Genomic DNA, 27,022 nt, shown 5'->3' on the forward strand with positions numbered 1-27,022 from the left:
AGACAAAACTCACTCACACACCTCTGTTGTTAGCACAAATTAGTATATATATTTTCCCCTCTGAAACAAATTTAAACCCCCAAAGAGCAGGGTATCAATGGAAGCTCAGTGGCAAATTTACAAAGCCAGTGAAGAGTCGACAGGGTGCGTTATCTCTGCTCAAGGTCAGCATGCATCCCCTCCTCTTTTTTTGTCTCCTATTGTGATGCTTTAGAGATGGGAATGAATATACCCATAGAAAGGGAGCATTAGGAGATGTACAGGGAAGCGAATTTGGGCCAGTGCATTTCAGGATGGATTTTGAGGTGCGGATAAATTAATTCCTTGCATGCATTAGAAGATGGGTGAATGGTGAGATACCAGGATGGAACAGGAGTCAGTGGAAGGTAGTCCAATTGTAGATCACCAGATGGCTTTGGGTGGCCTGCCTAGTGCAGGGATAGGGAACATGTCCGTCCCCCCCGCCAGCTCCCATAATCCCTGACGATTGGCTATGCTGGGCAGTGCCAGTGGGAGCTGGGAGTCCAACAAAATCTGGAGGGCCACAGAATCCCTAGTCCACACCTAGCTATCCAACTATAAGCGTCTGCTTATAGTTGGAATCCTTTCAAAATAATGATAAGCCAGGTGGACTCTGGTCTGACGCTCACTGAGAGTGGTAGGGCACAAGGCAGAGAGGCCAGCAGGAGGTGAAGTCAGAGCCAATGGCAGCCAGAGGTGAATTAATTCCAGGTCCAACCCTTTGGGTTACAAACGGAGTATATAATAAAGCAGATTAGTTGTGCCTTAACTGTTAAAGAGATCCTGAGTGTGCATGTTTGCTTTGTAAATTGAAAGACATTGATGGACGTTCCCCCTTTTTTCAGTAGATCGTTCAGGACAAAAGTCACTTCACTCCGGTACAAATGTACAAACTGCCCTGCCCAGCAACTAATTTTTAACGGGTCGGTTTAGACAGTCAGCAGAAATGAGTGGAAAGGTGGGAGTGGCGTGCCCAAGTGCAGCATTTCCCAAGGCGAAGGAGTCCCAAAACAAAACTCCATGTCCCACAACAGTCAAGCAGTAGCGAGCAGCTGAGATGTACACGGAACAACCTTTCCCCAAATCTCTACTGATAGCCACACTGATAGCCAGTCTTGGCTTGTCAGGGGGCCGTGTGTGGGACAGACGGGACAGCTGAGATACATAATAGGGGGGATGACTGTTAGGATCACCACTTGCATTGCAGGCAACATAGGAACAGGAACATAGGTAGGATTCAGGATGGGGTGACTGATTTAAGCTTGGTGACTGACTTAAAAAGGCAGGGCCAGTTTACCATATACATGACAAATAGGGTGAGCGGAAGCACTATTTCTCACAAGCATAAAACTGGATTTCTTTTTGCATTTGTACACGTTCTTCCCTAAGACAAGAAGGGAGGCACTGTGCAAAGGTATGTGCTTTGGTTATGATGGGCCAATTCACCAGTCTGGAGGTGCAGAGGACAGGTGCTCATTATGAACTTCTTGTTGTCACGCAATCCAGGCTGCAGGGGACGCATCTGACCACACGCAGAGCACTCATCCGAATTATTCCACAGGGGAAACATAGCTGTGAGGGCAGAAAAGCAGGTGCAGATACTCCTGGAGTACGGTATGTAAGGTACGCAAATGAGCTGGGCATGCTTAGCCAAATAGACAAGGAAGAGAATGCGGTTGGAGATAGTTGGACAGCAGCCATTTACAGATGGGTGGAGGGATCAGTAGCTCGCCTCCGTCTATGGCTTAGTAGGTGGAGGGACTGCACAAAAATCTTCTTCCATGCATAGGGAACAGTGGATGTCAAAGAGAAGGGTTGTCCTTCTGTTGGTTCTTCATAGCCCAAATGTAACATAAATACCTTGCATGCGGAAGCTCCCAGGTCCAACCTCCAGAATGACCAGAAAAGACCTCTGACTGGAATCCTTGCTAGTTGCTGCCAGTCAGTGTAGCAAATGCTAGATGGACCAGTGGTTTGACTCGGTATGAGACAGCATCCTGTGTTCCCTTGCATGGACAGCAAATGTTCCCACCACCTGCTCCCCGATGGGGAAGCATTCGGCCCCAGCATTTCTCACCTGCGGTATGAAGTGGCACAATCAGCCTGGAAAAGAGCTCGACTGCTTTATCACCACCTCATCCGCTGCTTGGGGGAACTACCCCATAATATATGTCTTCTCTGATGACAAAATGCGGGATCAGAGCACCCTCCCGTTGTTATTCTTTTCTCCTGTTCTTCCAAGGCGCCCATGCTGCAAGCAGTTAATACACGTGCTCCAAAAAATTATCAAGAGAGATGTGCCCTCCTTGCTTATTGGTCCCAGAGTCACTGTACATGAATGCCGTGGGTTGTTGTGTGGTTGTAGGGCTCTTTACCCCAGTGCAGAGACAACCCCAGGGGAGCCATGTGGGGCAGGAGAAGCCTGTGGAGGAAAGCCTGGTGGAGAGCCTAGAAGGTGTGGATTGGGTCCAAAAGGGAGCAAATGTCCTGGCAACATCATGGGGCTGAGAGTATAGAGGGCAGCTGCTTCTTCCCCCATCAGAGACGCTGGCATCAACTCCAGGGGGGTTGGGGTGGACATGGCAGCTTCCCCAGAATTCCCCTTGCGCTTTTTGGACTTGGCTGAAGAGACCTTGCGGTTCCGGGTCTGGATCCCATCCTTGCGCATTGCCAAGGGACGATTCACCTGGAAGGCAGAAGATGGAGCCATGAGCGAGCGTGAGAGCAGTGCCGCAGAGTGGTCGAGAGCCAGCGAGCAGAAGGAATCGCAGGAAGATCATAGAGTAAAGAAGAGGCCAGAGCAATAGCTGTTTGCAGAGCAGGTGCATGGTTCAGATAGAGAGCAGAGAGGCGCAGGGTTGGCTATGGAGCCATACTAACTCAGAAGTAAACTCCACCAGGTTTGACAGGATCACTTCTCAAGGCAGAGGGCCTTCTCGGTTGTGGTGCTCTCCCTATGGAACACCCTCCCTTCAGATGTCAAGGAGATAAAGAATCACACAACTTTTAGAAGACATCTGAAGGCAGCCCTGTATTGGGAGGTTTTTAACACTTGATGTTTTTAGATATACTGTCAGCCACCCAGAGTGGCTGGGGAAACCCAGCCAGATGGGTGGGGTATAAATAATAAAAATATTATTATTAATAATTATTATTTTGTTTGCTTGCTTGCTGTAGTGCAACATAACGATACAGTTACTGTTCTGGAAAGCAAATGAAAGCAATTCCTTCCTGACTTTAGTGTGCTAAAAATGCCACTTCACATACGCACACTGCCTGAAGCAGCCCGAGGAGTAAACAGAGATGGGGGGGTGCATGTTGCAGAAGCATGTATGCATGTGGCAGCTGGCAGATCCACAGCCTGAGGCAATTGCCTCATCCTGCTTCCTGGCCATGACAGCTCTGCAGGAGAAGCTACAGGGTAGGCACCCGCAGGGTCTGAGGAGGATGGGAGAGGCACATCCTTGGTCTGGGAAAAGGGTACTGAAGGTGCTCCCTTTGGAGCAGTATAGAGTCACCCAAATTTGAGTCCTCAAGGCAACATGGGAATGGCAGAAGCCTACCAATTTGTTCTCAAACATCTGGGGGTGGGGGGTCAGATTTATTTTCCCCGAAACAGGCAAACTAGGAGGGAACACATTCTTTTAAAATCCATGGGTTGTAACCAACTAAGTCTTACTTAGAGTAGACCCACTGAAATTAAAGGGCATTAAGTTAGCCAAGTCTATTCATTTACATGGATCTGCTCTGGGTACGACTGGACACAACACTGTACCTTTTATCAAATAAAACACTCGGGGCTAATCCACACGTAACTTTTGTCCTGCTCTTTCCAGGTACACATCTGCACTTAAAAGCTTCGTGTCCAAGCATGTGTCATTTTCTCCCCCGCCCCAAGCTTTCCCTACAGAAACCCGCTTTTTAGCTCTCAATTAGAGCAAACAACAATTTGGGCTTTCCACAGATTGCCATTTGCAAGAGCAGAGGAAAGGTGCATAAGCCCTTACCCTTCTGCTTATTCTGAAACAACACAGAACAAGGGCGAAAACACTTCAGAAAGCCCGAAAGAATAGGGAAGACAAGAATGAGAAGGAAGGAATGCTGATGGAATAGGTGGACGAGGCAGCTTCAGGAAGTGTCTGGGCCATATAAATTGCTGTTAGGAGCTACAGGTGGTCCAGGCAGCCGAAAACAGGTGGGCAAAGGGAAGCCTCTGCAGGTTCCCTTCTGAAAACATCTTCAGAAGAAGAAGCCATCAGGTTTAAGTAATAAAGTGTAGTTTGTCAGGATGGCTCATTCGAGGCCATGGCGTGCATTTATGGCAGTGCCAGTTTTTTAACAGCAAACTTCCTGTTTCAGTGCTCATGCAGCCTTGTCCACAGTGCCGTGCCGTTTCTTGTTATCCTGTCCACCAGCTTGCAGACAGAATTTGACAGCTATCACAGCACGCTAAATGTCTGCATTCTGAAAACGTTAGCATTTGGAGAGGTGTTCAATGACACAAATGGGTTTTCTCAGTTCTAGGGAAATGCAGATTTTGAAGTTAGTTGTGCACACTTATTTGGTGTGGCAGGTCTACTAGGCCAAAACGGTCCTTAAGTCACTTGACATAAAATCAGTGTAATGCTTTTTATCCATTAAATGTGTGTGTGTGTGTGTGTGTGTGTGAGAGAGAGAGAGAGAGAGAGAGAGAGAGAAGCAAGAAAGTGTGCATGAGATAATGCTGAGGCTGTTTATCAAGACACTCCAGATCCAGTTTTCTGGACATAGTCACACTGAGATGCCCTTATTCCATCAACCAAACGCCCTACTGCCTTGCCTTACATTGTGCAGCTTGAAATAGAGACCGCAGGCATTGCATACGGGTTCTCCGTTCACGTTTCGGCGCCAGAGGGTGGTGGTCGTCGTCTGGCAGTTACTGCACTGGGTGCCGGCTCGCTTGCTGACAATCTGCATGGTTGAATATGATGAGGTTTGTTACATACAGCGACAAATGGAACCTGCAACAAACTGTTGCAGGGAGTCCAGCCACGCCACTCCATTCCCCTGCCTACCCTGATGGTCCATTCCTGCCCACCCCTGTCAGTCAGATTTCCCCCACCCACCCACCCACCCACCCACGCACCAGAATGTACTTCTGCAAATCTCAATGTTGCCCTCAACATAAAAATATATTACCAGACGTTTCTTTGGCCGAATGAGAGGCCTGTTCTGCCCATTCATCTTGTGGTAGAGCCCACAGGCATTACAGAGGTAGTGACCAGTGCCGTCCCTTCGCCAGAGTGGCGTGGCTGTGGCTCCGCAATTCACACACTCTCGCGCCTCTGAGGAAAGAGATGGGGACAAGCAGTCAGTGGAAAATTGGAAGAATAGCTCAGAGGAGGGGCATGAGGCTCTTCACTTTGAGGAGATGCTTCTAGCAGCATGTCTGATGCAGTGCTGGGCGGGAGAAGGCCAGACAGAGAAAGCGCAAGAAAGACGCCAAAATATCAGCGATTGAAATGAATGTGTTGCCACATTTCTTTTTCAATCAATACCAGTCATCCTGAAAGATGAATGCTTTAAAAAATGGCAGAAAGAGATTTTAAGATTTATCTGGGGGGGGGGGGCAAAAGGCCAAGGATAAAACATAAAATACTTACAGATGTAAAAGATAGAGGCGGGTTTGCCCTCCCAGACCTTAAATTGTATTACGAACCTGCTTGTTTGGTATGGATCAGGGACTGGATGAGATTGGACAAGCAAGAGGCACTAGAACTAGAAGGTCATGACAACAGATTTGGTTGGCATGCATATTTATGGTACCGGAAAGGGAAGATTCATAGAAGCTTTTACAACCATATAATCAGGAAATCATTAATGAGAGTATGGGAGAGATATAAAGACTTATTGGAACAAAAGACTCCGTGGTGGCTTTCACCACATGAAGCATTACTGCTCAAAACACTTGGAAAGAAAGGAAAATGGCTCACATATGCTGATTTATTAAAGGAACATGATGGAAAATGGAAATTAAGAGATTATGATGAGATCAAAGACCACTTTCAGAGTTGGTTGCATTATCGACAACTACATGAAACATATAAAGAAGACTGTAAGAAAGGATTTAGTTATACTAGATCTAGGTTTCAAATGGAAGTGATTGAAGGGAAAGTGAAACTACTGAAGGGCGCATATAGCATACTATTAGAATGGGAGACGAAAGATGAAGAGGTAAAATCAGTTATGATTAAATGGGCACAAGATGTAGGTCACAACATCATGATGGAGGATTGGGTTAAATTATGGAAAACTGACTTAAAATTTACAGACTGTTCCCTATTGAAGGAGAATTACATGAAGATGATGTACAGATGTACAGATGGTACACAACACCAGTGCAGTTAGGGAAAATGTACAAAACTAGTTCAAACATATGTTGGAAGTGTAAGGAAAAGGAGGGAACATTTTATCATATGTGGTGGGACTGTAAGGTAATTTAAAAAATTTGGGAAATGATATACAATGAACTGAAGAAAATGCTCCATCTAACATTTGTTTAAAAACCCGAGGCATTTTTGTTGGGGATCGTAGGGAAAGACCTGCCAAAAAAGTTGAAAAACATCTTCATGTATGCGACAATGGCCGCGATTGTTCTGATAGCACAAGGATGGAAGACTGAAGAAATCCCAACTAAAGAATTATGGCAAGAAAAATTGATGGATTATGCAGAACTGGCAAAATTGACTCATAAGCTACAGGACAAGGATAACTGTGACTTTAAAGATGAATGGGAACCTTTCACAAGTATTTGAAGACGCAACAAAGCGAACTGGACTCCTTGGCAGGTTCTGAATAAACATCCACAATTTTTTTTTTTTTACTGATAATAATTAGCTAAACAGTTGGAGGATCTATACAACTCTGTAACATGCAGAAAATAGCATTACTGGAGAAACCAAAGATTGGAACTGAGGGAAGTCGGGGGTGGGGGGATGGGTTTTGTGGGGGGAGGGGGGGAGGAAAAATGGGGAGGGAATAAGGATATGTTTTTGGAAAATATGTTTTGCTATAACTTTGAATAAAAAAAATTTTTAAAAAAAGAAAGACGCCAAGAGCAATGATTCTTGGGTAGAGGAATATTAATTCATTTACATAATGGGTAAAGGAAGCCAATCTTTGCATGTCTAATAAATGCTGCTAGAGCTTAATCTCCATTATGGATCCGTCTTGGCCTATAAGCTCATCCTAGAACCTAAGAGGTCAGCTCCAGAACGTGTTTTCAATGCCAGAGTCCAGATCTGGAACCTGTAAGGTCATAATTATTGTGCCACTAAGCATATGCAGAGTATAATGTGGGAAAGAAATACGTTCTACATTTAATGAGCAGAACTTTGCAGCTCAGAGGTGGCAGTTCATGACCACGATTAACCCAAAGGCACTCTAGAATTTTATAGATTTGCGCTTCTCCTAATCACATTTTTTACGCTAACTATGTCTTGCAGTTGCCTCCGGTAAACAGCTTCATGGTTAGTCAGCTCTGACGTCCAACCAGCACAAAAAAAAGTGCTGATTAGCTGGGCTGGCTAGAGTACATAAACTCTTTCAACATCAGGGCCAAACTTCCCAATGGGAAATGTCATCTGAGTGATCCACACATCTGGCATGTTTAGGGTTTTTTAAAAAAAACAAAAAACCTGCATTTAAATATTCACATTAGGACTGAAATGCAAAAGTATTTTGGTGCAAATTTTTAACTTTGGTACAAAATCTTAACAAATTTGAAAACTCTGCCTCTCCAGTCTGCACCATTTTACGAAGGTGTTTTTGTTTAACAGGCAGGCGAGCTTTTGAAAGAGGTCTGGAGTGGTGCAGTCCACTGTGTCCTATCGTTCTCCCTTTGCTCCGCAGCCCATGTGATAGTCCCCAGCAAAAATCCTCACCAGTAGGAGAGAGCTGCGTTGCCCCCCGTAGTTTAGGGGAATACCCAGCTGTCAGGGGACTCCCAGATGGCTGGAAGTATCCAAAGTCCTGCCCCATTGCGTAAGCTGCTCCAGTCGGGGTTCCCAAAGGCAGCAGTTCAGCATGCGTGGGGCTCATCCGCTCCGTCTTCAACATCTCCAGGTATCTGGGGCTCCCCTTGTCATCGGGGCTGAGGTCCTTGGGCGAGGGAGGCGCTTGGAGGGTCTGATATGAGGACGTGGCAGAGGTGTAGATTGGGAGTCCAGCGTGGGGCTTTCCAGAAGAACTGGAGACCCAAGCTGCTGTGCTGTAAGGGTGCCCATCCATCCACTGCAAACCATTGAGGATGGGATACAACTGCCGCACTGTTGAAGAGGAGGGGGAACAAAAGGAAGCATTAAGTAGGGTGTGCAGGTGTTCAGGGCAGTGGGTCTACACTAGAGTTGGCCAAGCAGGCCCTGGTGGATCAGAATATGGGGCTCCTTCATTCGGTATCCTGTTACCAGCAGTGGCCAGTTAGATGCTTCCAAGAATCCCACAGTCAGGCTATAGGGACAGCCTCGCTCCTCTCACACGCACGCACCAGTATTCAGAAGCATGCAGCCTCTTGTCCTGTTCTGGTCCCATGGAGGTCTCCGCGGGGCTGGAGGGCAGGTGGTGCAGCACCACGGAGAGCTCCCAGACTCTGTTCACACCATACATTTAAAGGACATGGGTTCCCCCACAAGAAGCCTGTGAGCTGTAGTTTGTCCAGGGTGCTGGGAATTGTGGGTGTAATTAGGCTAACCAGGCCTCTTCATTTGGTCCATGGCCACCTGTCACATGACATCCAGCACAGGTCAAGCCGTGGTGCCAAATTCAAAAGGATGAATCAGGCATGGGTTGATTTTTTTTTTCAAATGCAAGCCATGGTTGTAAAGGAAGAATTGGGAGTCAGTTCTTCCTTCCTTCCTTTACTTTTATTTCATAAAAAATATTCCTTCCTTGACTGCAAGGAAAAACCTCAAAGCGGTTTCCTTTGCAGCTGCAAGTTTAAAATTGAACTACATGATGCAATATGACATCAAGTGATTGACTGGTGGATGGACCTTTCAAAGAAGGGCCAGTTTAGGATGCAGCCCTCTGGCTGGATCCACATTCCCACAGTGAGGACTGTGAATGGCCATATAATGCTGAGATTGCAATCTTAGCCATGTCTACTCTGAAATAAGTCCCACTGAATTAGGTGGGGTTGAGTACCTTTTGTGGGAGGTATGGAAAACTGGGGTCGGGGAAGGTAATGGAACAGAGTATCTTGAGAAAGAGCATGACAGTCTGTCAGGAACCCTGAATAGAGACAGCCCACGTTGATGGTTTTATTTTTAATTGTAGGTTTGACATATACTTTAATATTTGCAATGTGAAAACACAACAGTATCACTGTAAGCCAATCAGCCAGAAATTCTGAGAATGAGGCGGCTACAGAGATGCACTAGCACATTACTTTTGCCTCCAAAGTAATAGTAAAAGTCCCTTTGAGTGCACAGAGGGCCTTTGCCAAATATAGCATACCCATCTATGATTCAAAAGGGTAATTATAAGGGCTAATAGCTTGCAGGCAGAGGGAGGTGGGGAGGGTATTGGGATCAGCTGCTTAGTCTGTTTAAAGGTATGTCCTCTTGCAATCACTGTATACCTACCTGGAGAGTGTCTGTAGGATTCAGACATACGAGAGAAGTAGGTGGGTATGGCCCCAGCATCAACACCCTCTGAAGCAGGAAAGAATAGGTCTGCGTCATCACTTGCTTGCAAATGGGGATGTTCAAAATACTGGGGGGCAGAATCTTCATTCCCCACAGTAGAATAATCCATTGTCCGTTCTTAATTGGAATCTTCCTCTGCAGATGATAAAACCTGCAATGAATTTATTCTTTTTAAGCATGGCACATGAGACAAGGAGAGTCCAGATTCCGGACTGAGAAGTGAATGAGATCTAGTACATTGCTAGGGCCTAGTGATTAGAACCAGCATTCGTGAGTTTTATCTTGGTTCGCCTTTACTTCCAGAACACTCTGCAGCAGAGGTCGCCAATGTGTTGCCCTCTGGAGGACTGAAGTTGTAAATAGGTGAATAAACCATATTTCCTAAAGCACGACAGTTTCCACCATGTATTCTACCTATTCTCCAAAGGGACACAGACCCTGTGTGCTAAACAGGCACTGGGGGGGGGGCCCGGGGGGCGAGAAATTTCACTCTGCAGGAACCCTTGGGTCCCCACACTCCTGTGGGGGTTTTGGGGAGGTGCGCTGAGCTCTGGCGCTACCCTCAAAAGCCTTTCTGCCAGCTCTGTGTCGCAGCTAACACTTAGCACACCGACATTCCTTTCCGCAGCAGCCGGAAGTCCCGTAGTCCCATGTGCTCTTGCCACCGCTTGGCAGAGAGAGAGCCAGGCACTGGGCTTTTGCAACACTATTTATCCAGCGATAAATATATTTATGTTCCTCTTCTTTTGGCAGCTGCTCTTGGTAGTAGATGTGGCAGCCAATTCCTGAGCATGCCAGTTCTTAGATACCTAGCGGCTCTATTGCTGGCAACCAAGCTACTTCAGACCAAGATCAGTTTGAAGTTTGCCCTGTATTGCATTTTGGTCTTTGTGAGGTGACCTGAAAGTCCCACTTCAAAGTCCACAGTGCAGTATCCAGACTGCACACGAAGGATGAGAGAGTGTGAGTAATAATAATAGCAAATAAAATATAATATTAATGCTGCTTTGCTCATTAATTTGCCCCCTTTCAACTAAAGCTGAGCCAAAATTTCTCAGAAGACATTTTTCTGAGAAAATTCCATCCCAGGAAAAAAAGGCAATTCTGAAGAAATGTTATCTGAATATCTCCACACACAGAGGGAGAGAGAGAGAGAGAATCAGCCACCATTTCTTCCTTCCCACAGTGTCCCAGAACGATGCCAGGCCTGGGGCATTATGGGGTGTGCAAAATGCTGGTCAGGCTACCTAAGGAGGTGCTCTTACTGCTGCTTGCAGAAGCAACAATAACAAGCTGTGCACTTATTTTTGGCCAGTTATATATTGCCGAAAAGGAGGATCTGCATCACACAAAAAGAAGAATCAAAGAGGGCATCCAATTCACACAACATTGTAATATGCTAGTTCCTATGTTCACACAAATGTAGAAATAATTACTGTAATAGAAATGGAATACATATCAACATTGTGGGGAAGACAACAGGTAGCTTTTGCTGCCTGTTCTGTCTGCTTACCAGGCGCTACTGACTGCTGATGGACAATGTCAAGGCCTCTGCTGTTCTCCCTTATCCTTAAATCAAACTTTGACTTCAAAGAGAGGGTTGTCTTTTGTAAAGCACAACACATCCTGCACCAACTAAGTTACACTCAGTTAGACTCACTGAAATGAATGGACCAAAGTTAGTCATGTCCATTATTTCCAATGGGTCTATACCAAACAGGACTAACATTGGCTACAAACCAAGCATTTCTAACCAGCTCTAGGTTTCAGAGTCTAGAATCACATCTGTAAATGTGTGCCTTTGCGTGTTCAGTTCTCCACCCAGCAGCCTATCCTTAAGCCACATTGGAACTGAAAAATAAAAGGAAACCGGTGTGACTGCATAAGGAGCTTACAGATGAGCTGAGAATTGAGAAGGGCATGTATAGGAAATGGAAGAAAGGGAAATCGCAAAGGAGGAGTATACATGAGTAGCCAACAGTTGCAAGGGGGAAGTCAGGCTGGCTAAAGCTCAGAATGAGCTCAGGGTTGCAAGAGAGGTTAAAGTCAAGCTTGCAAAAATATATCATTTGCCTGATAATAAATGTTGGAAATGTAAAGAGACTGAAGGTACATTCTTTCACCTTTGGTGGACGTGCCCAAAGATTAAGGCTTTCTGGGAAATGATTTATAATGAAATGAAAAAGGTATTTAAGTATACCTTCTTGAAGAAACCAGAGGCTTTTCTCTTGGGCATAGTCGGCCATTTGGTGCCAAAGAAGGACAGAACTTTCTTTATGTATGCTACAATGGCAGCAAGAATACTTATAGCAAAGCACTGGAAGACGCAAGATCTACCCACTCTGGAAGAATGGCAGATGAAGTTGATTGACTGTATGGGACTGGCAGAAATGACCGGCAGAATCCGCGACCAGGGAGAAGAGTTGGCAGAAGAAGATTGGAAGAAATTTAAGGACTATTTACAGAAATATTGCAAAATTAATGAACTTTGAAAGATGCTGGATTGAATTTATGTGGTCTCTAGCTGTTATGATAAAAAGAACTGGGATTAATATTGTTTAAGTTATAAAATTTTAAAAAGTTGATTGGGAAAAAAAGGTGTTAGTTAAAAGGAATGTTAAGAGATTAGGATTTGCTGGATTAACAATTTGAACTAGAAAACAAGAAGGGGAGGTATGAGGAAGTCAAAGAAACATGTTATTGAAAAATTGATATTGAAATGGATTTGTTTTTAATATTTTTCTTTTTCTTTTTGTGTTTGTATAAAAATGGAAAAATTGAATAAATATTTATAAAAATAAAATAATAATAATAATAATAAAGGTTTCTTTGGCTATGTCACATGGAGGAAGGAGCATGCTTGTTTTCTCCTGCTCCTGAGGGTAGGACTCGAACCAGTGGCTTCAAGTTGCAAGAAAGGAGATTCCAACTAAACATCAATAAGAACTTTCTGACAGTAAGAGCTGTTTGACAGCTCTTGGGAGATGGTGCACACTCCTTCCTTGAAGGTTTTTAAGCAGAGGTTGGATGGCTACCTGTCAGGGATGCTTTAGCTGAGATTCCTGCATTGCAGGGGGTTGGGCTACATGACCGTGGGGGTCCCTTCCTACTCTAAGATTCTATGATTCTGTGATTATGCAGTGCCCAAAATGGGGTGGAGATAGAAAGTGGAATGATTTCAGAGTGTGAACGAGAGGAAAGTGTCAGTACGCCTTTCAACCGATGTCAGCGACTGGGCTCAGTAACTAGTTCTGCTCCGACTGGGCTAGGCAACTGGAGCACTTTTAAGAGACCTTCCAATTCTGGAAAGCAGGTCTCAGTGCGCTGGACTTAGTGCATTGTGAGCACCAGACTCAGCAGAGTATAAATAACGCGGAAGCTAGCTGTGAAGCATAACTTCTTTTATGTCCAAAAGCTACTACAAACTAACTAACTACTGGCTTGCATGAGTGTTGCAGCTCCCACTCAGCCATCTAGTCACTACATAGATAAGACTCTCTCCACACACAGAGTCACGCAGTCAGTCAGGAGCGGAAGAGTAGAAGAGCAGTTTCTGCCCCTCCTTTCTCAAAACATCAGATCAGGAGATTCTCGCAATGGGAGGGGGTGAAAATATCAACAGAAAGTGGGAAGGTAGGCCAGCTGTGTCCACCTGAAAAGATGTGAGATGGCATCCTACACTATGGTCAGCCCTGGGTGTAGAAATATCTGGGCCTCCACCAGATATTTGCAACTCTATCCAAAAGATGTTTGGGATGGATTGGTGGGGAGGTGGCGAAAGTCTTGGTTTTTGTAGCCCGTCCTTTACCGCTCTGCAGTGTTAAAATGGGAACACACCATTTTGATCCCTACCATTAAAACAGCATGGCAGAGATGCATTGGGGCACAGCAACAGATTCCCATGGGGTAAACAAAAAGAATTGTGTGATAAATGTAGTGCAGGTTTGGCTTGCCGATCAGAAGGTCGGCAGTTCGAATCCCCACGACGGGGTGAGCGCCCATTGTTCGGTCCCAGCTCCTGCCCACCTAGCAGTTCAAAAGCACGAAGTGCTAGTAGATAAATAGGTACCGCTCCGGCAGGAAGGTAAACAGCATTTCCTTGCGCTGCTCTGGTTCGCCAGAAGCGGCTTAGTCATGCTGGCCACATGACCCAGAAGCTGTACATCGGCTCCCTCGGCCAAGAAAGCGAGATGAGCGCCGCAACCCCAGAATCGGCCACGACTGGACCTAATGGTCAGGAGTCCCTTTCCCTTTACCATTACCTTTAAGGCTGTTGACAGTGGAGGCCAACCAGGGGCCTTGTGCTTAGATGGGAGTTGGATTTACCGTATTTTTCGCCCTATAGGACGCACTTTTTCCCCTCCAAAAATGAAGGGGAAATGTGTGTGCGTCCTATGGGGCGAATGCAGGCTTTCGCTGAAGCCTGGAGAGGGAGAGGGGTCGGTGCGCACCCGAACAGCACGCCCTGGGCTTTGGACAGCTCTCCGCAAGCCGGGGGAGACGGGCACAAAGTTGCGCCGATCTCCCAAGGCTTGTGGAGAGCTGCCTGCATCCCGAAGCCTGGGGTGCACTGAACAGAGAGCTCCGGGCTTCGGGCAGCTCTCCACAAGCCGGGGGAGACTGGCGCAACTTCCCGTCGGGCTCCCTAGGCTTGCGGATAGCAGCCTGTTCTGGGGGCTGGGGTCAGGGGAAGCTCAGGCTTCCCCCGCCCCAGCCCCGCACCTGGGGGGGAAATAATTTTTTTTCTTTATTTCCCCCCAAATAACTAGGTGCACCCTATGGGCCGGTGCGCCCTATGGGGCGAAAAATACGGTAATGGGAAACCAGGTGAGAGCAGTGCTTGCAAAGCCTTTGTGGATTTGCCTCCTTTGCCCGAGGAGGGCAGAGAAGTCCAGGGTCTGTTGGAGAAACCCCTTTCCTAGTGACTCTGCAATTCACCCTCCTTTCTCTTATCTCATTCTCTAACCAGTCTCTCTTTCTCAGAAGTGACATCTTCACTTTCCTTATCAATATCAGCTTCCAGATCTGATGAGGCTCCAGGGGAAAAAAGTGTGTGGGTTATTTGAGTTTGCTTGCAGTGTGTGTCCCACGTAATATATTGAGCGTGTGAAGCAAAGACTGGACAAGGACAGGGAAGACCTAGGTTCAAAACCCCAGGCAGCCACAAAGCTCATGTTTGTGGAGCAGCAGGGGCAGGACTCTCTGGGGCTTCCCAGAGCTAAAATTGTGAGGCTAAAATTGGGGAGGGCTGGGGAAAGAGAAGCAATGTTTGTCACCTGAGACTCCTTTGGGGGAAACACAGATGTCCGTATTGTGCTTGTATTTCTCTCTTACACTCTGGCTAATTTCAGCTTTGGTAGTAGGGAATCAAATCAGGACACCAATTTGGGGGCTGAACCAGAGCAAACAGCAGCCCATGGATAACCTGAATTGCCTTTTATTGAACTTCAGCTTTAAAGAGTCGGTTTTCATGGGCAAAGCTCGCGGGCAAAAACAGGGCGCTTGGAAATGGAGCTTTCAAGTGTGGACTTGTGGCCAGATAGCACAGGGCAAAAGTTAAGTGTTGATAAGCCTTAAAGAAGAGGCAGTTGGCAGGCAGAGTCATCCCCTGGGGTAGTTGGAAGAAGAAGAAGAAGAAGAAGAAGAAGAAGAAGAAGAAGAAGAAGAAGAAGAAGAAGAAGAGTAGTAGTTTGGATTTGATATCTCGCTTTATCACTACCCGAAGGAGTCTCTAAGCGGCTCACAATCTCCTTTCCCTTCCTCCCCCACAACAAACACTCTGTGAGGTGAGTGGGGCTGAGAGACTTCAGAGAAGTATGACTAGCCCAAGGTCACCCAGCAGCTGCATGTGGAGGAGCAGGGAAGCGAACCCAGTTCACCAGATTACAAGTCCACTGCTCTTAACCACTACACCACACTGGCAGGTGACTGGGGAAAGACTAAGGGGATGGGGCAGTGCCCCATGTGCCCTAGTGGACCAGCCTCCACTGCCCCAAGGGAGCACCAGCTGCTTTCAGATCTGCTGGAAGTAGAACCGAGCAAGACCCCATTGCATTAACCTGCCATTCACAAGCACCCTTCCAGCAGAGCTTGCAGTTCCTTGCCTGCCAGGTTCTTTTGGGGCTTCCTGCAGAAAACTGCATCCTCAGCTACATCTTTCTAGGACCCTGTTCCTCTGACCTGTGAATGGCAGTTGGATCCGGTGCCAGGCCTTATCGCCCGATCTTTGCAGTGTGTTCAGTCATGGGGTACCAAAGGAAGCCTTTTGAAATCAACCTTGTACGCATGCCAGCTTCCTCTGAACGTGGGACTAGTGGCGCTGTTGTCCTCTGTTTCATTTCCTCCCCCTTTGCACCTCTGGGGCCTTTAAAGGACCTCCTCGATTCTGTTCTGTGGGAGGGGAATGGGGGACCAGATTCTGAGTCACAGGCTGGGCTGTGGAATTCAGATACACATTTTTATATGTGGGTATTTGCTGTGCTTTTTTGCAGCGCTGTACCTGCTCTGCAGCCCCCGTCCTGGGCCAAGGGAGCTCGAGGTGGCTTACAAATCATTTTAAAACAAGCAACAAAATGACAGCAAGGCAGTACAGTGAAAAACAAACTTCAAAACCAGATAGAAACAGTATAAATAGTACAACGAGAATGACCGGAAGACTCGTTTTGTCAGAAGTCTTTTTATTTAGGTGTTTATTTAAGTGTTAACAAGGAAGATTATGCTTTTCTGTGTATGTAAATCTGCTTTTTCTTTTTTCTTCTTTTGTATTTTCTTCTTTTTTCTTTCTTAATTGCTTTCTTTTCTTTTTGTAATTTGAGATTGTAAATTCTATGTAAATTCTTTGTATATGTGTGTAATTTAAAATAATAAAGATTATATGTAAAAAACAACAATACTGAGATTGTTTCAATTCACAGCTTTGCAGCATCTTCGGCAGCATGTCTTAACATCCATGTCTGTCTAAAATCTGCATCTTCAGGCAGCAGCAGCAGAGAGGGAGCCTGGGGTATTTTTTAAGAACCCCAAATCCCGGGTCTTTTGCACCAGGCTTTGGAAACCCTTCCAACTCTACAGTTCTTTGAGTCTATGAAACCAAGAAGTCTTCAGTTTGTTATAGCTTCCCATTTCATCTGAATCAGGAAACTATAATTAACAGCTTCAAAACAGGCCAAGAGATTAAGCAAATTTAAAACCATGATTTAATACTTTGGCTTGTTCTGAAGCTGTTAACCATGGTTTCCTGGTTAAATCAGGTTTGCCAAATTGTTACTCTCCAGATACAGCTGGACTACAGTTCCATTGGCCATGCTGCCTGGGACTGCTGGGAGTCCAATAACATCCAGAGAACATCAGATTGGCAACTCCTGTGATGGTTAATGAAAAGATTTAACATTGTTTTTTGCTTACTTGTACAAAGAGAGGAATGGAAGGAGCTCTGTGTGTGGCTGAAAGGCTCGCTCATATCTCAGCTTTCAAAGACAAGATATGATCATCCAAACATGGTCAATATCTCCGTATTGTTTCTGGGAAGCCTGAAACTGCCTATAGCCAGTCAGTGAGTTCATGGCTGGGGCTACTTTTGAATGCAAGACTTTGCCGCTCACATTCCTATACCATATAAAGGTAAAGGGACCCCTGACCATTAGGTCCAGTCGTGACCGACTCGGGTTGCGGCGCTCATTTCGCTTCATTGGCCGAGGGAGCCGGCGTACAGCTTCCAGGTCATGTGGCCAGCATGACTAAACCGCTTCTGGAGAACCAGAGCAGCGCACGGAAACGCCGTTTACCTTCCCGCCGGAGCGGTACCTATTTATCTACTTGCGCTTTGACGTGCTTTCGAACTGCTAGGTTGGCAGGAGCAGGGACAGAGCAACGGGAGCTCACCCTGTCACAGGGATTCGAGCCGCCGACCTTCTGATCAGCAAGCCCTAGGCTCTGTGGTTTAACCCACAGCGCCACCCATGTCCCTCCTATACCATATATGCGCAGACAAATGTAACCCTCTCCTCAGTTGCCCCTTCTGAAAGCAGCTGTTCAAAGTGGTATGTTGGCATCTGTCCGTCTCTAGAGACAATGGAGGAGTGTGCCTTCAAGGGCAAAGTCAAACCATTGGAGAGTTACAGCGCCTGCTGTGGCTGTAGAGACCGATATGGGAGAGACATGTTTTGTTGCAGCTGGGGCAGAGGACGGCATCTGGTTGTGCTGTTGCAGATACACCACAGCGTTTCTTCTCCCTGCGCTCCTCCCGGTGGTCATCTCTTCTCTGCTCACTGCTATGGATGCACAGCCAGACAGTCTGTCTCTACATAGCTGTCAAGTATCCCTTATTTGAAGGGACAGTCCCTTATTCCAGTGCCATGTCCCGCTGCTGTCCCTTATTGATGGATGTCCCTTAAATGATGTCCCTTAAATTTCGAAGGAAGCAGTTCCTCTCCCTCCCTCCCTGCCGGCCAGGGAGGAGAGAGGCTCCAACTGTGTTGCTTGGCTGTGTTGCTCACCCAATAAGAAGTCTAAGAACGACTGGGGGGTGGAGCTTGCATGCCTTGTGCTGACCAAATCGGCTGCGTTCCCTTGGGACTTGCCTTTGCTCAGCGCTTCCCAGCGGAGAGGTGACGGTGGTTTTCCTTGAGGCTTTGTTTGGCTGCTGGCTGGGCTTTCTGCCTTTTGAATTTGTTTTGGAGGCTCCTTCAATTGACTTATGGGGGAAAAGAAAGGAGCTGGTTGACTAAAATGGTGGGTGACTGGTGATCTCGTGGCGAGGGGGGGAGGCTGTGTGTGTGTGGCTAGTTAATGCAAGCTGAGGGGTTTTTTGAATGCTGGACGCCATTTTGTTGCACGTGCTGCTGCAAACTTCGCAGTGCAAAGCCAGGCCAGGGAGCCATCTTAAGTTGAGGCTGCATAGGCCTTGTGGTGCATGTGATTCAGATTCTCTTCAGTTGAACCTCTGGTTACAAAGTTGATTGGACAGTGTTCTCGAAGCTACCAGCATGAGTTTGACCAGACTGCAGGAGGACAGGAAGACTAGAGTGCCTGGAACAGGTGAGGCTGCAGGTCCCTTATTTTGGCTGCTGGTCCCTTATTTTCAAATCTGTAAGTTGACAGCTATGTGTCTCTAGGAGCTGCAGTCATCTACCAGGGATTCCCACACCGTGTGCTTGATGTTGCCAGCCTTCATGTCACATTTGCAGACATATTTGTAATGCAGAGCTGGTCTGCCAACAGACTTGGTGCCTGAAGCCAGCTCCCCGTAGAGCATGTCCTTGTGGATCCTGCTAAGGATGAGCTGTCATACTGGACAGTCGCACATGTTCTCATGGAAGGACACAATCATCTCGCGAAGCTTAGGTGAGCTTTCTATCTTGTTGAGCAGAGTCATTTTCAGCTGATGAGGTCAAAGCCCTGACGAAGGCCATGCACAAGGGGCATCTCTGCTCTCGACAATTCTCCTGCAGCTGGTGCAGTGAGAAAAGCATGTCTACGGTAGACCTCTGAGCTCTAAAGCTGCATTGTGACTCAGGATAGACCCTGTCAGCGAGTGACTTCAGTCTGTTGAGAACTACAAGGGCAAAGCCTTTCCCCACAGTACTGAGCAGGGAGATTCCACCGTAGCTGTAACAGCCGTGGTGGTCCCCTTTGTTATTCTAGAGGGTCACAATGCTGGAGTCACACATGCCTTGTGATACTGCTTGAAATGTATGGTGCAGATGGGGCCCTAGAATCCATCATGACTCCCCAAAATGTGCAACAGGCCTTCACAACTTGTCACCCGCTAGCAGAATGCAATCTGCACCAACCATGTGTGATGACGGCCTTCCAGGGGCTTGGTAAATCTGGTTTTCCTGCCTCCCACCTTGGATGTCAAAAGCCCAGGTCAATGTCAAGCAGATGGCAGGCCACAGATGCTGTGCTGTCTTCAGCTCAACAAATCACAAGTCCAAAGGGTCCGAAATATACGCACCAGTCGTTTATGTGATTCTTACTGGGGAAGGGCCACAGATCAGTGGTAGAGCATCTCCTTTGATACAGAAGGTCTCAGGTTCAATCCTTAGCCTCTCCTGCTAGGGCTGGGATTGTTCCTTGTCTGAAACCCTGGCCAGTCAGGGTAGACAGTACTAGCTGGGCCAGTGATCTGAGTATAAGGCAGCTTCCTATGTTTTTATTTACCAGGGATAATGACTAATTTCTGCTATCTGTTCCAGGTAAGTTGCTTTTCTAAATTTTGCATTTCAGGAAATTTGTCAGTGCAAGCAGCTAGAATCATTCATGAGGGTTCAGCTCCCTCCCTGGGATCTCCAGCAATTAAATCTCTGACTGGAGGTAGACAATACACCCTGCCTCTCATGCATCTGCATATGTGTATAAACATGAACATGAAAGGATAGGAAAATTGGTTTCCAGGTGGAGAGATCAAAACTAGAAACAGAACTGTTGGAACCCAATACTAAGAATTTGTCAAGAATGTATAACTTGCTGTTGAAATGGAATACACAGGATGAGACGGTTAAATCAGCTATGATTAAATGGGCACAAGACATTGGTCATGACATTATGTTTGCTGACTGGGAACAGTTATGGACTACCGGTATAAAGTTTACGGCATGTAATGCCTTAAGAGAGAACATTATGAAAATGATTTATAGGTGGTACATGACCCCAGTCAAGCTTGCAAAAATCTATCATACGCCCAATAATAAATGCTGGAAATGTAAGGAAACTGAAGGTACTTTCTACCACCTTTGGTGGACGTGCCCAAGGATCAAGGCCTTCTGGGAAATGATCTATAATGAAATTAAGAAGGTACTTAAGTGTACTTTTCATAAGAAACCAGAGGCCTTCCTCCTGGGCATGGTAGGCCAATTGGTGTCAAGGAAAGATAGGACGTTCTTTATGTATGCTACAACAGCAGCAAGAGTTCTTTTAGCAAAGTATTGGAAGACACAATAACTACCCACGCTGGAAGAGTGGCAGACGAAGGTGATTGACTATATGGGACTGGCTGAGATGACTGGCAGAATCCGTGACCAAGGGAAAGAGACGGTGGAAGAAGATTGGAAGAAATTTAAAGTTTATCTTAAGAACTGTTGTAAAATTAATGAGTGCTAAAATGTCATGGGTAATGTAAAACGGAATTGCAGTGATAAATAATTGGGTAAGAGGAAAAAGATTAGAAACTGAATTATAAGTATTGAAATTAGGGGTTGCTGGAAAAGTTTAAAACAGGGATGCAGAAAAGGGAGGTATGGGGAAGTCGTGGAAACAAGGTTCAAGAAAGAGAGGGGGGAAAAATAAACATGAACATGAAGACACCATGCAGGGAACATCATTTCATACACTGCAACTGCTGCTCTTGATAACATATTGTAGAAGAAGCATGTCCCCCCCCCCCCCGCCCGGGACATCTCTAATCAAAGGGACAAAATTCTGAATTTAAATACTATAGAAGGTCCTGAAGTCAATAAGGAACATGCTTTGTTGGATTTTCAACCAGTGGAGGGCAGACTATGGCAGGGTAAATAAATGCAGGATCTATAGCAGGTCAATGAGAGACTTCAACAATGTGTACAGTGGTACCTCGGGTTAAGGACTTAATTCATTCTGGAGGTCTGTTCTTAACCTGAAACTGTTCTTAACCTGAAGCACCACTTTAGCTTATGGGGTCTTCTGCTGCTGCTGCACCGCCAGAGCACGATTTCTGTTCTCATCCTGAAGCAAAGTTCTCAACCTGAGGTACTATTTCTGGGTTAGTGGAGTCTGTAACCTGAAGCGTCTGTAACCTGAAGTGTCAGTAACCCGAGGTACCACTGTAATAATCTGGGGGGGGGGAGAACTCAAATAGTGAACCTTCTTTTGAAAATAGGGATGTTAAAATAGAGCCTGTGCTGTATTCATCTCTGAAAATGTGAAATATGCCATACAGCACAGCCCCAAACAACTTATGTCCTAGGCTTTATGTAAGTGTGTGTGTGTGTGTGTGTGTGTGTGTGTGTCCCCACGCGCACGCACAAACACACAAATACATATATAGTGGTACCTCAGGTTACAGACGCTTCAGGTTGCAGACTCCGCTAACCCAGAAATAGTACCTCGGGTTAAGAACTTTGCTTCAGGATGAGAACAGAAATTGTGGCGTGGAGGCAGTGGGAGGCCCCATTAGCTAAAGTGGTACCTCAGGTTAAGAACAGTTTCAGCTTAAGAACGGACCTCCAGAACGAATTAAGTTCTTAACCCGAGGTACCACTGTATACCTCAAAGCAACACTGCCACAAACATGTATGCCACACACATCAAAGGCATCACCTTATCTCTGGGCTACACCAGTCCTTATCAGCAGGAATGAAATTTCCTTTTGAATATTTTCATTTCAACCAAAATTACAGTTGTGCCCATAGCCATTTAGTAACTGCACTCTGCACACTGTTACCGAGCTGGGCATGGGGGCCCCAGAGATGCTTCCAGAACCTTATCACCGGCTTCACCGGCTTCAGATAATTATCTGTGGGGTATTTGTTATCGGGGCACTATTGAATCACAGACAGCAGTTTTAATCCAGCCTGAAGCCATTCAGATGCTGCTCCCACAGAGATACCAGCTTGCATTTCAGCCTAAAGCTTCCCCCGTCAGAAACTTCACAAGAACATGGGACCTTCCAAAGAACCCAGGTGTCCGAGAGCCTAGGCAGAAGGTAAACCAGGAGGACTTCCTGGCTTTGCTCTTTCTAGTAGAGTCCATCCTCTCAGGCCCTCTGCTCCTTCCCCAACTCCATAGATCCCAAATGGAAAAGTGGGACTGAGAAGTCATAAGAAGTCAGGAGACAAGAATGGAAAACCCAACCCACTCCCGTTTCTTGAACTCCATTTTCCTGCCACCGTTCCATTTGGATCCTTACCAGGACAAAAAATTAGAGGCAAATGCATTAGTCTCTGGGATCAGATGTTAATGGGAAGGTGGTTATATGGAGAGCAAAAGAAATTAACATGTGTCCCATCCTTTCACTATATTCCATTCCTGTTTACCTGTCCTCTCTGTTTATCCATCCATGCATTTTCTTTCTACCTGTTGAGTTTCCCAGTACAAGGTCATCTTACTATCCTTTCCTCATGCAGAGGTTTTTCACCCACTCTTTTTCTGTAGCCACCAGTTTCATGTGGGTTGATCCTTAGTTTTGAATCATTCTGTACAGAGTTATGTCCATCTTGGAAGCTTAAGTGTGTGTGTGTGTGTGTGTGTGTGTGTGTGTGTGTGTGTGTGTGGCAATATTTCCATATTTGGTGCAGTGCGGGAGTGTGAGCTGGGAAGTCCCCAGTTCAGAATGCACACCACACATACAAAGAATTCTCAGAACTGCAGTTTACCCTTCAGAGAACTACAGTTCCCAGGATTCTTTGCGGTTGCTTTAAATGCACAGTGTATATGCATCCTTGGCATCCTTAAGCATGCTACACTCTCTCAGTCTCAGTTTCCCCACCACTGTCTGCAACGTGCGGATAATATTACTGGCCTGCCTTACAGGGTTAGTCTAAGGATGACTGAGATAATGCACCTGAAGCAGTTTGGGTGCTCTGATGTGCAACATTAATGCTAAAAGCACAAGAGTCTTGTGGCACTTTAAAGACTTAACAGATATATTGTAGAGATGATCCTAGTTCCAATGAAATAAATAAATTAATATTAAATGTTATTAATTGTCTTTCCCATCCATGACTCTCAGGGTGGAATCCTCAGAACGTTGTCTTGCATGAGGAGGAGTTCAATTGGAACCAACAAGACTTCCTTACAAGTCAGTTGGTTTTGAATAGAGATATGACTCCCATTTTACAGATGAGAAAGTGAGTCACTGCTTGCATTTGAGATAGGATTTTTTGAACCCAGTCCCCCCAACTTCCTTCCACCACACTGACCGGCTTCCTTCTCACGTATAATTCTTGGGGCATTTTTGCCATGGGAGGCTTAAGAACAGCCCAATCCTGGGTATATTTCTGTGGAAGTAAAACCTACTGCATCAAATGGGACTTCCTCCCAAGTCGCGGCACATAGGACTGCAGCTGCTGGACTCTTTGCTTAAAATGGTCTCCAAAGTGAATGCAAAAACTCCATTGTTATTTGCTTGCACGAAGCGCAGCATCAAAACAGGGCAAAAGAGGATCAAACGTTCCCTTGTGGAAAAGCATGTCTATCTGTGAAGAAACTGCTTGATGTATTTGTCTGAAACTCTGGGTGGCATCTTTTGCCTCTAGTGCACAGTGCTTTTCTAGTGCCCTGTCCCTGTCCTCTCCAGTCACCGTGCTACTTCTTCTTCTTTTTCTTCTTCTTCTTCTTCATATTATTATTAATATTAAAAAATTACTAAAGCGTCCTTCACCCAAATATCACACGGCAGTTTACAATATTAAAATACAAAAAAAAAATACCATAATAACAAGCAATAACAATAATGCCTCCCGGTTATTGTTATTTAATAATTTTATGTAATTTTATTGTTATTTAATAATTTTATGTAAGAATAGTCCTGCGCTCTTCCCTTCCTTGCACAACACTGATCCTTTCAGCATCTTTACACAAACAGCAACCTTCCCATTTGCCTTCTCTGCCATGTCCAGGCAATTTCCCCCTTCCCCATTGTGTTCTTGCAGACACCTTTCTGACCTCGGCAGGTTCTGCCAGCCTTTGTGTTTCCCACTTGCAACAAGTCTGCTCTGCCATTTCTCAGCCATCCCAATGTGTTTCTCTCATGGCTTTCATGCTCATTTTTCTGCTCCTGTGCTCCTGATTCACTTCATTCTCTGCCTTTTTTTTTTTGTAATGAAATTTGGGAGTTTGTATTTACACTACTAGAAGTTGGTGCGAGGAACTGTAGATCTGCTCTGGGTTTTCAGTGCAGTTATTTTAACTTTCCAGCACAACTGTAAATAGTAGAACTCAAAACCTAGCACATTTTGCCTGAGCCTATGCCTGTTTGCATCAGAAACATGTCTCCTGCGATCTAGTGAGACCTAGGCACCAATAAGTATGTGTTTATAGGATTGCAGCCTTAACTCTTTCCCAAAGGATTATTTTCTTGAATTCACTCTCCATGTTCAAAGCCCTGACTCACCATCGAATCAGACTTAGAAATTGACAAAGATTGGAGGTTGGCTCATCTATTAATCTATTTACTCCCTCCTCTCAGTTATCACAATCTGTTAGGATACCACTACTCCTTTTTAATCTGTGGAATGATAATCACATCTAGATGTAACTTTAAAAAATCAAGTCAACCATACACATTCCCGACAATTTATACCTCGGTCCATTGTGTGATTGCTTTGCGTCTAGCGTTCTCGAACTCACTGCACTTTGGCCATGCACTGCCAGTTTTCCAACACCCTTTTCATTTGAAGAGGGGAAAGTTTGCCTTGTCTCTAGCCGACCCATGCTTGGAAATGTTCGTTGTGCCAAGGCAGCCAGCATCGGGGCTTAGCCTTTGAAGCTCTTTTCAGTCCCAAAGCTCAGACATAGACCATGCAAAATAATAACGATGAGGATGCATCTACCCATGTGCAGAGTGCACTTCTCTCAGCCCCAACAATACAGTAGCAGTGAAGGGCATCCAAAGCAGAGGATAACTTTTTGAGGCCAAACACGTCTCATCTTCAGCACTTTGCCCTATCCACCCGTGTTGTAATCCTGCTTTTCTGTCTACCCCATTCCTCTATCCCTATCCATTACTATTCTTAACAATTCCTTGCCTTTGTCCATTACTCAAAGAGAAATCAACAACTGTCTTTCAAACAACTGGATTTTGGGCATGCATTGAATCAAACTGACCTGGTGCAGAGCAAAAACCTTGGCAAATTTTTGAACGCGTCTTGGTCCACGGAGCCTAGAAAACGTGGCGAAGGGGCTGGGTTGACACTGGAGAAAGTGTCACCACTTCAGCCGGTTGATCTGCCTCAACCAAGTCCTCCTACGATGTCCCAGGCTGTACTGGTGGGACAGAGAGAGAGAGAGACTGAAACAACAGGGAGGGGACCGATGACCAAAAAAAAAGTCAGCAGCAACCACCCAAGTGATGTCTCCGCCTCCTCCAAAGGCGACTGGCAAGGAGGATGAAGAAGAGGGAGAGGGAATTGGAGGAAATACATAAAAACCCATATGCAGACCAAATAAAACCAACACCCTTCATTTGGAAACAATTCAAGGGATAAGTTCAAGTGTGTGGAGCGGGAGAATTAGAGGGCCAAAAGTTCTGGAGATTGTATCAAGGGTTGGAGAGGGAGCTGTATTTAGTGGGTTGGTGACAAGCCTGGAAGCCCAAACTCCTAGATCTCATCCCAATCTATGGGGTGAATTTGGGGCCTGGGCTTGTGCAGGGAGAAAAGAGAATGTGAGACGGTAGGAAGTCAGCAATGCAAGTTCCTGTATCTTTTATGCTCTTATCTCTTGCTATTTGGATCCACCAGCGCAAGATATCTTTTGCTCAGCCTTCCGTGGAGGGAGATATGTAGCTGAGCATTTTCCCCCACCCCACCCTGAGAGAAGCAGACATCTTGTTACAGCTCTTCACATGAATGGAGAAATCATTGAAGGTTCTGCAGAGAGGGGGGCGGAAAATCCTGACCACTGCTTGCCCGCCTACTTGCCCGCCTCCCCGCTGTGGTTCTATATGGATCCTCAAAAGAGTAGCCAAGCATTTTGGACTATTGCAATACACTCTAGGTGGGGCTACCTTTGAAAGTGACTCGGAAACTGCAATTAATCTAAAATATGGCAGCTAGACTGGTAACTGGGAGTGGCCGCCAAGACCACATAACACCGGTCCTGAAAGATCTTCATTGGCTCCCAGTACGTTTCCGAGCACAATTCAAAGTGTTGGTGCTGACCTTTAAAGCCCTAAATGGCCTCGGTCCTGTATACCTGAAGGAGCGTCTCCACCCCCATCATCCAGCCCAGACACTGAGGTCCAGCGCTGAGGGCCTTCTGGCAGTTCCCTCATGGCGAGAAGTGAGGTTACAGGGAACCAGGCAGAGGGCCTTCTCGGTAGTGGCGCCTACCTTGTGGAACACCCTCCACAAAGTAGATATCAAGGCAATAAACAACTGTTTTACTTTTAAAAGACAACTGAAGGCGGCCCTGTTTAGGGAAGTTTTTAATGTCTGATGCTGTATTGTTTTTAATATTCGTTGGAAGCTGCCCAGAGTGGCTGGGGAAACCCAGCCAGATGGGCGGGGTATAAATAATAAATTATTATTATTATTATTATTAGGATGAAAGTAAAGGCATGTGTCTGACACACGTTTATAGCAAGTTTGCAGAGCACATGTTTTGCAGGACAAAGGTTCAAT

At 45.9% G+C, this 27,022-nt stretch overlaps 1 protein-coding gene and 1 long non-coding RNA gene across 4 annotated transcripts; one reads left to right on the forward strand and one right to left on the reverse strand.

The window, feature by feature from the left end:
- Positions 1–26: 26 nt before the first annotated feature.
- GATA1 (GATA binding protein 1) lies at positions 27–26,819 on the reverse strand. Of its 3 annotated transcripts, none has more exons than XM_083593766.1 (6): positions 25,524–26,819; positions 9,642–9,855; positions 7,944–8,327; positions 5,200–5,345; positions 4,846–4,971; positions 27–2,707 (listed from the first exon to the last, which is right to left on the reverse strand). In XM_083593766.1, exons 2-6 carry the CDS (start codon positions 9,811–9,813, stop codon positions 2,393–2,395), a joined length of 1,143 nt encoding a protein of 380 aa, XP_083449892.1. In that variant the 5' UTR covers positions 9,814–9,855; positions 25,524–26,819; the 3' UTR covers positions 27–2,392. The 3 variants fall into 3 exon arrangements, with proteins under 3 accessions (XP_083449892.1, XP_083449891.1, XP_083449890.1); XM_083593765.1 differs by having other exon boundaries at positions 24,982–26,819; XM_083593764.1 differs by having other exon boundaries at positions 25,506–26,817.
- Positions 1,515–16,497, forward strand: LOC310753025. The gene is made up of 3 exons (XR_014543078.1): positions 1,515–1,644; positions 7,839–8,124; positions 16,196–16,497. It is a non-coding gene; the product is annotated as an uncharacterized lncRNA (long non-coding RNA).
- Positions 26,820–27,022: the final 203 nt, after the last annotated feature.

This window comes from Podarcis filfolensis, assembly GCF_964270895.1.
Source record: "Podarcis filfolensis genome assembly, chromosome: 17".
In the NCBI taxonomy this organism is placed as follows: domain Eukaryota; kingdom Metazoa; phylum Chordata; class Lepidosauria; order Squamata; family Lacertidae; genus Podarcis; species Podarcis filfolensis.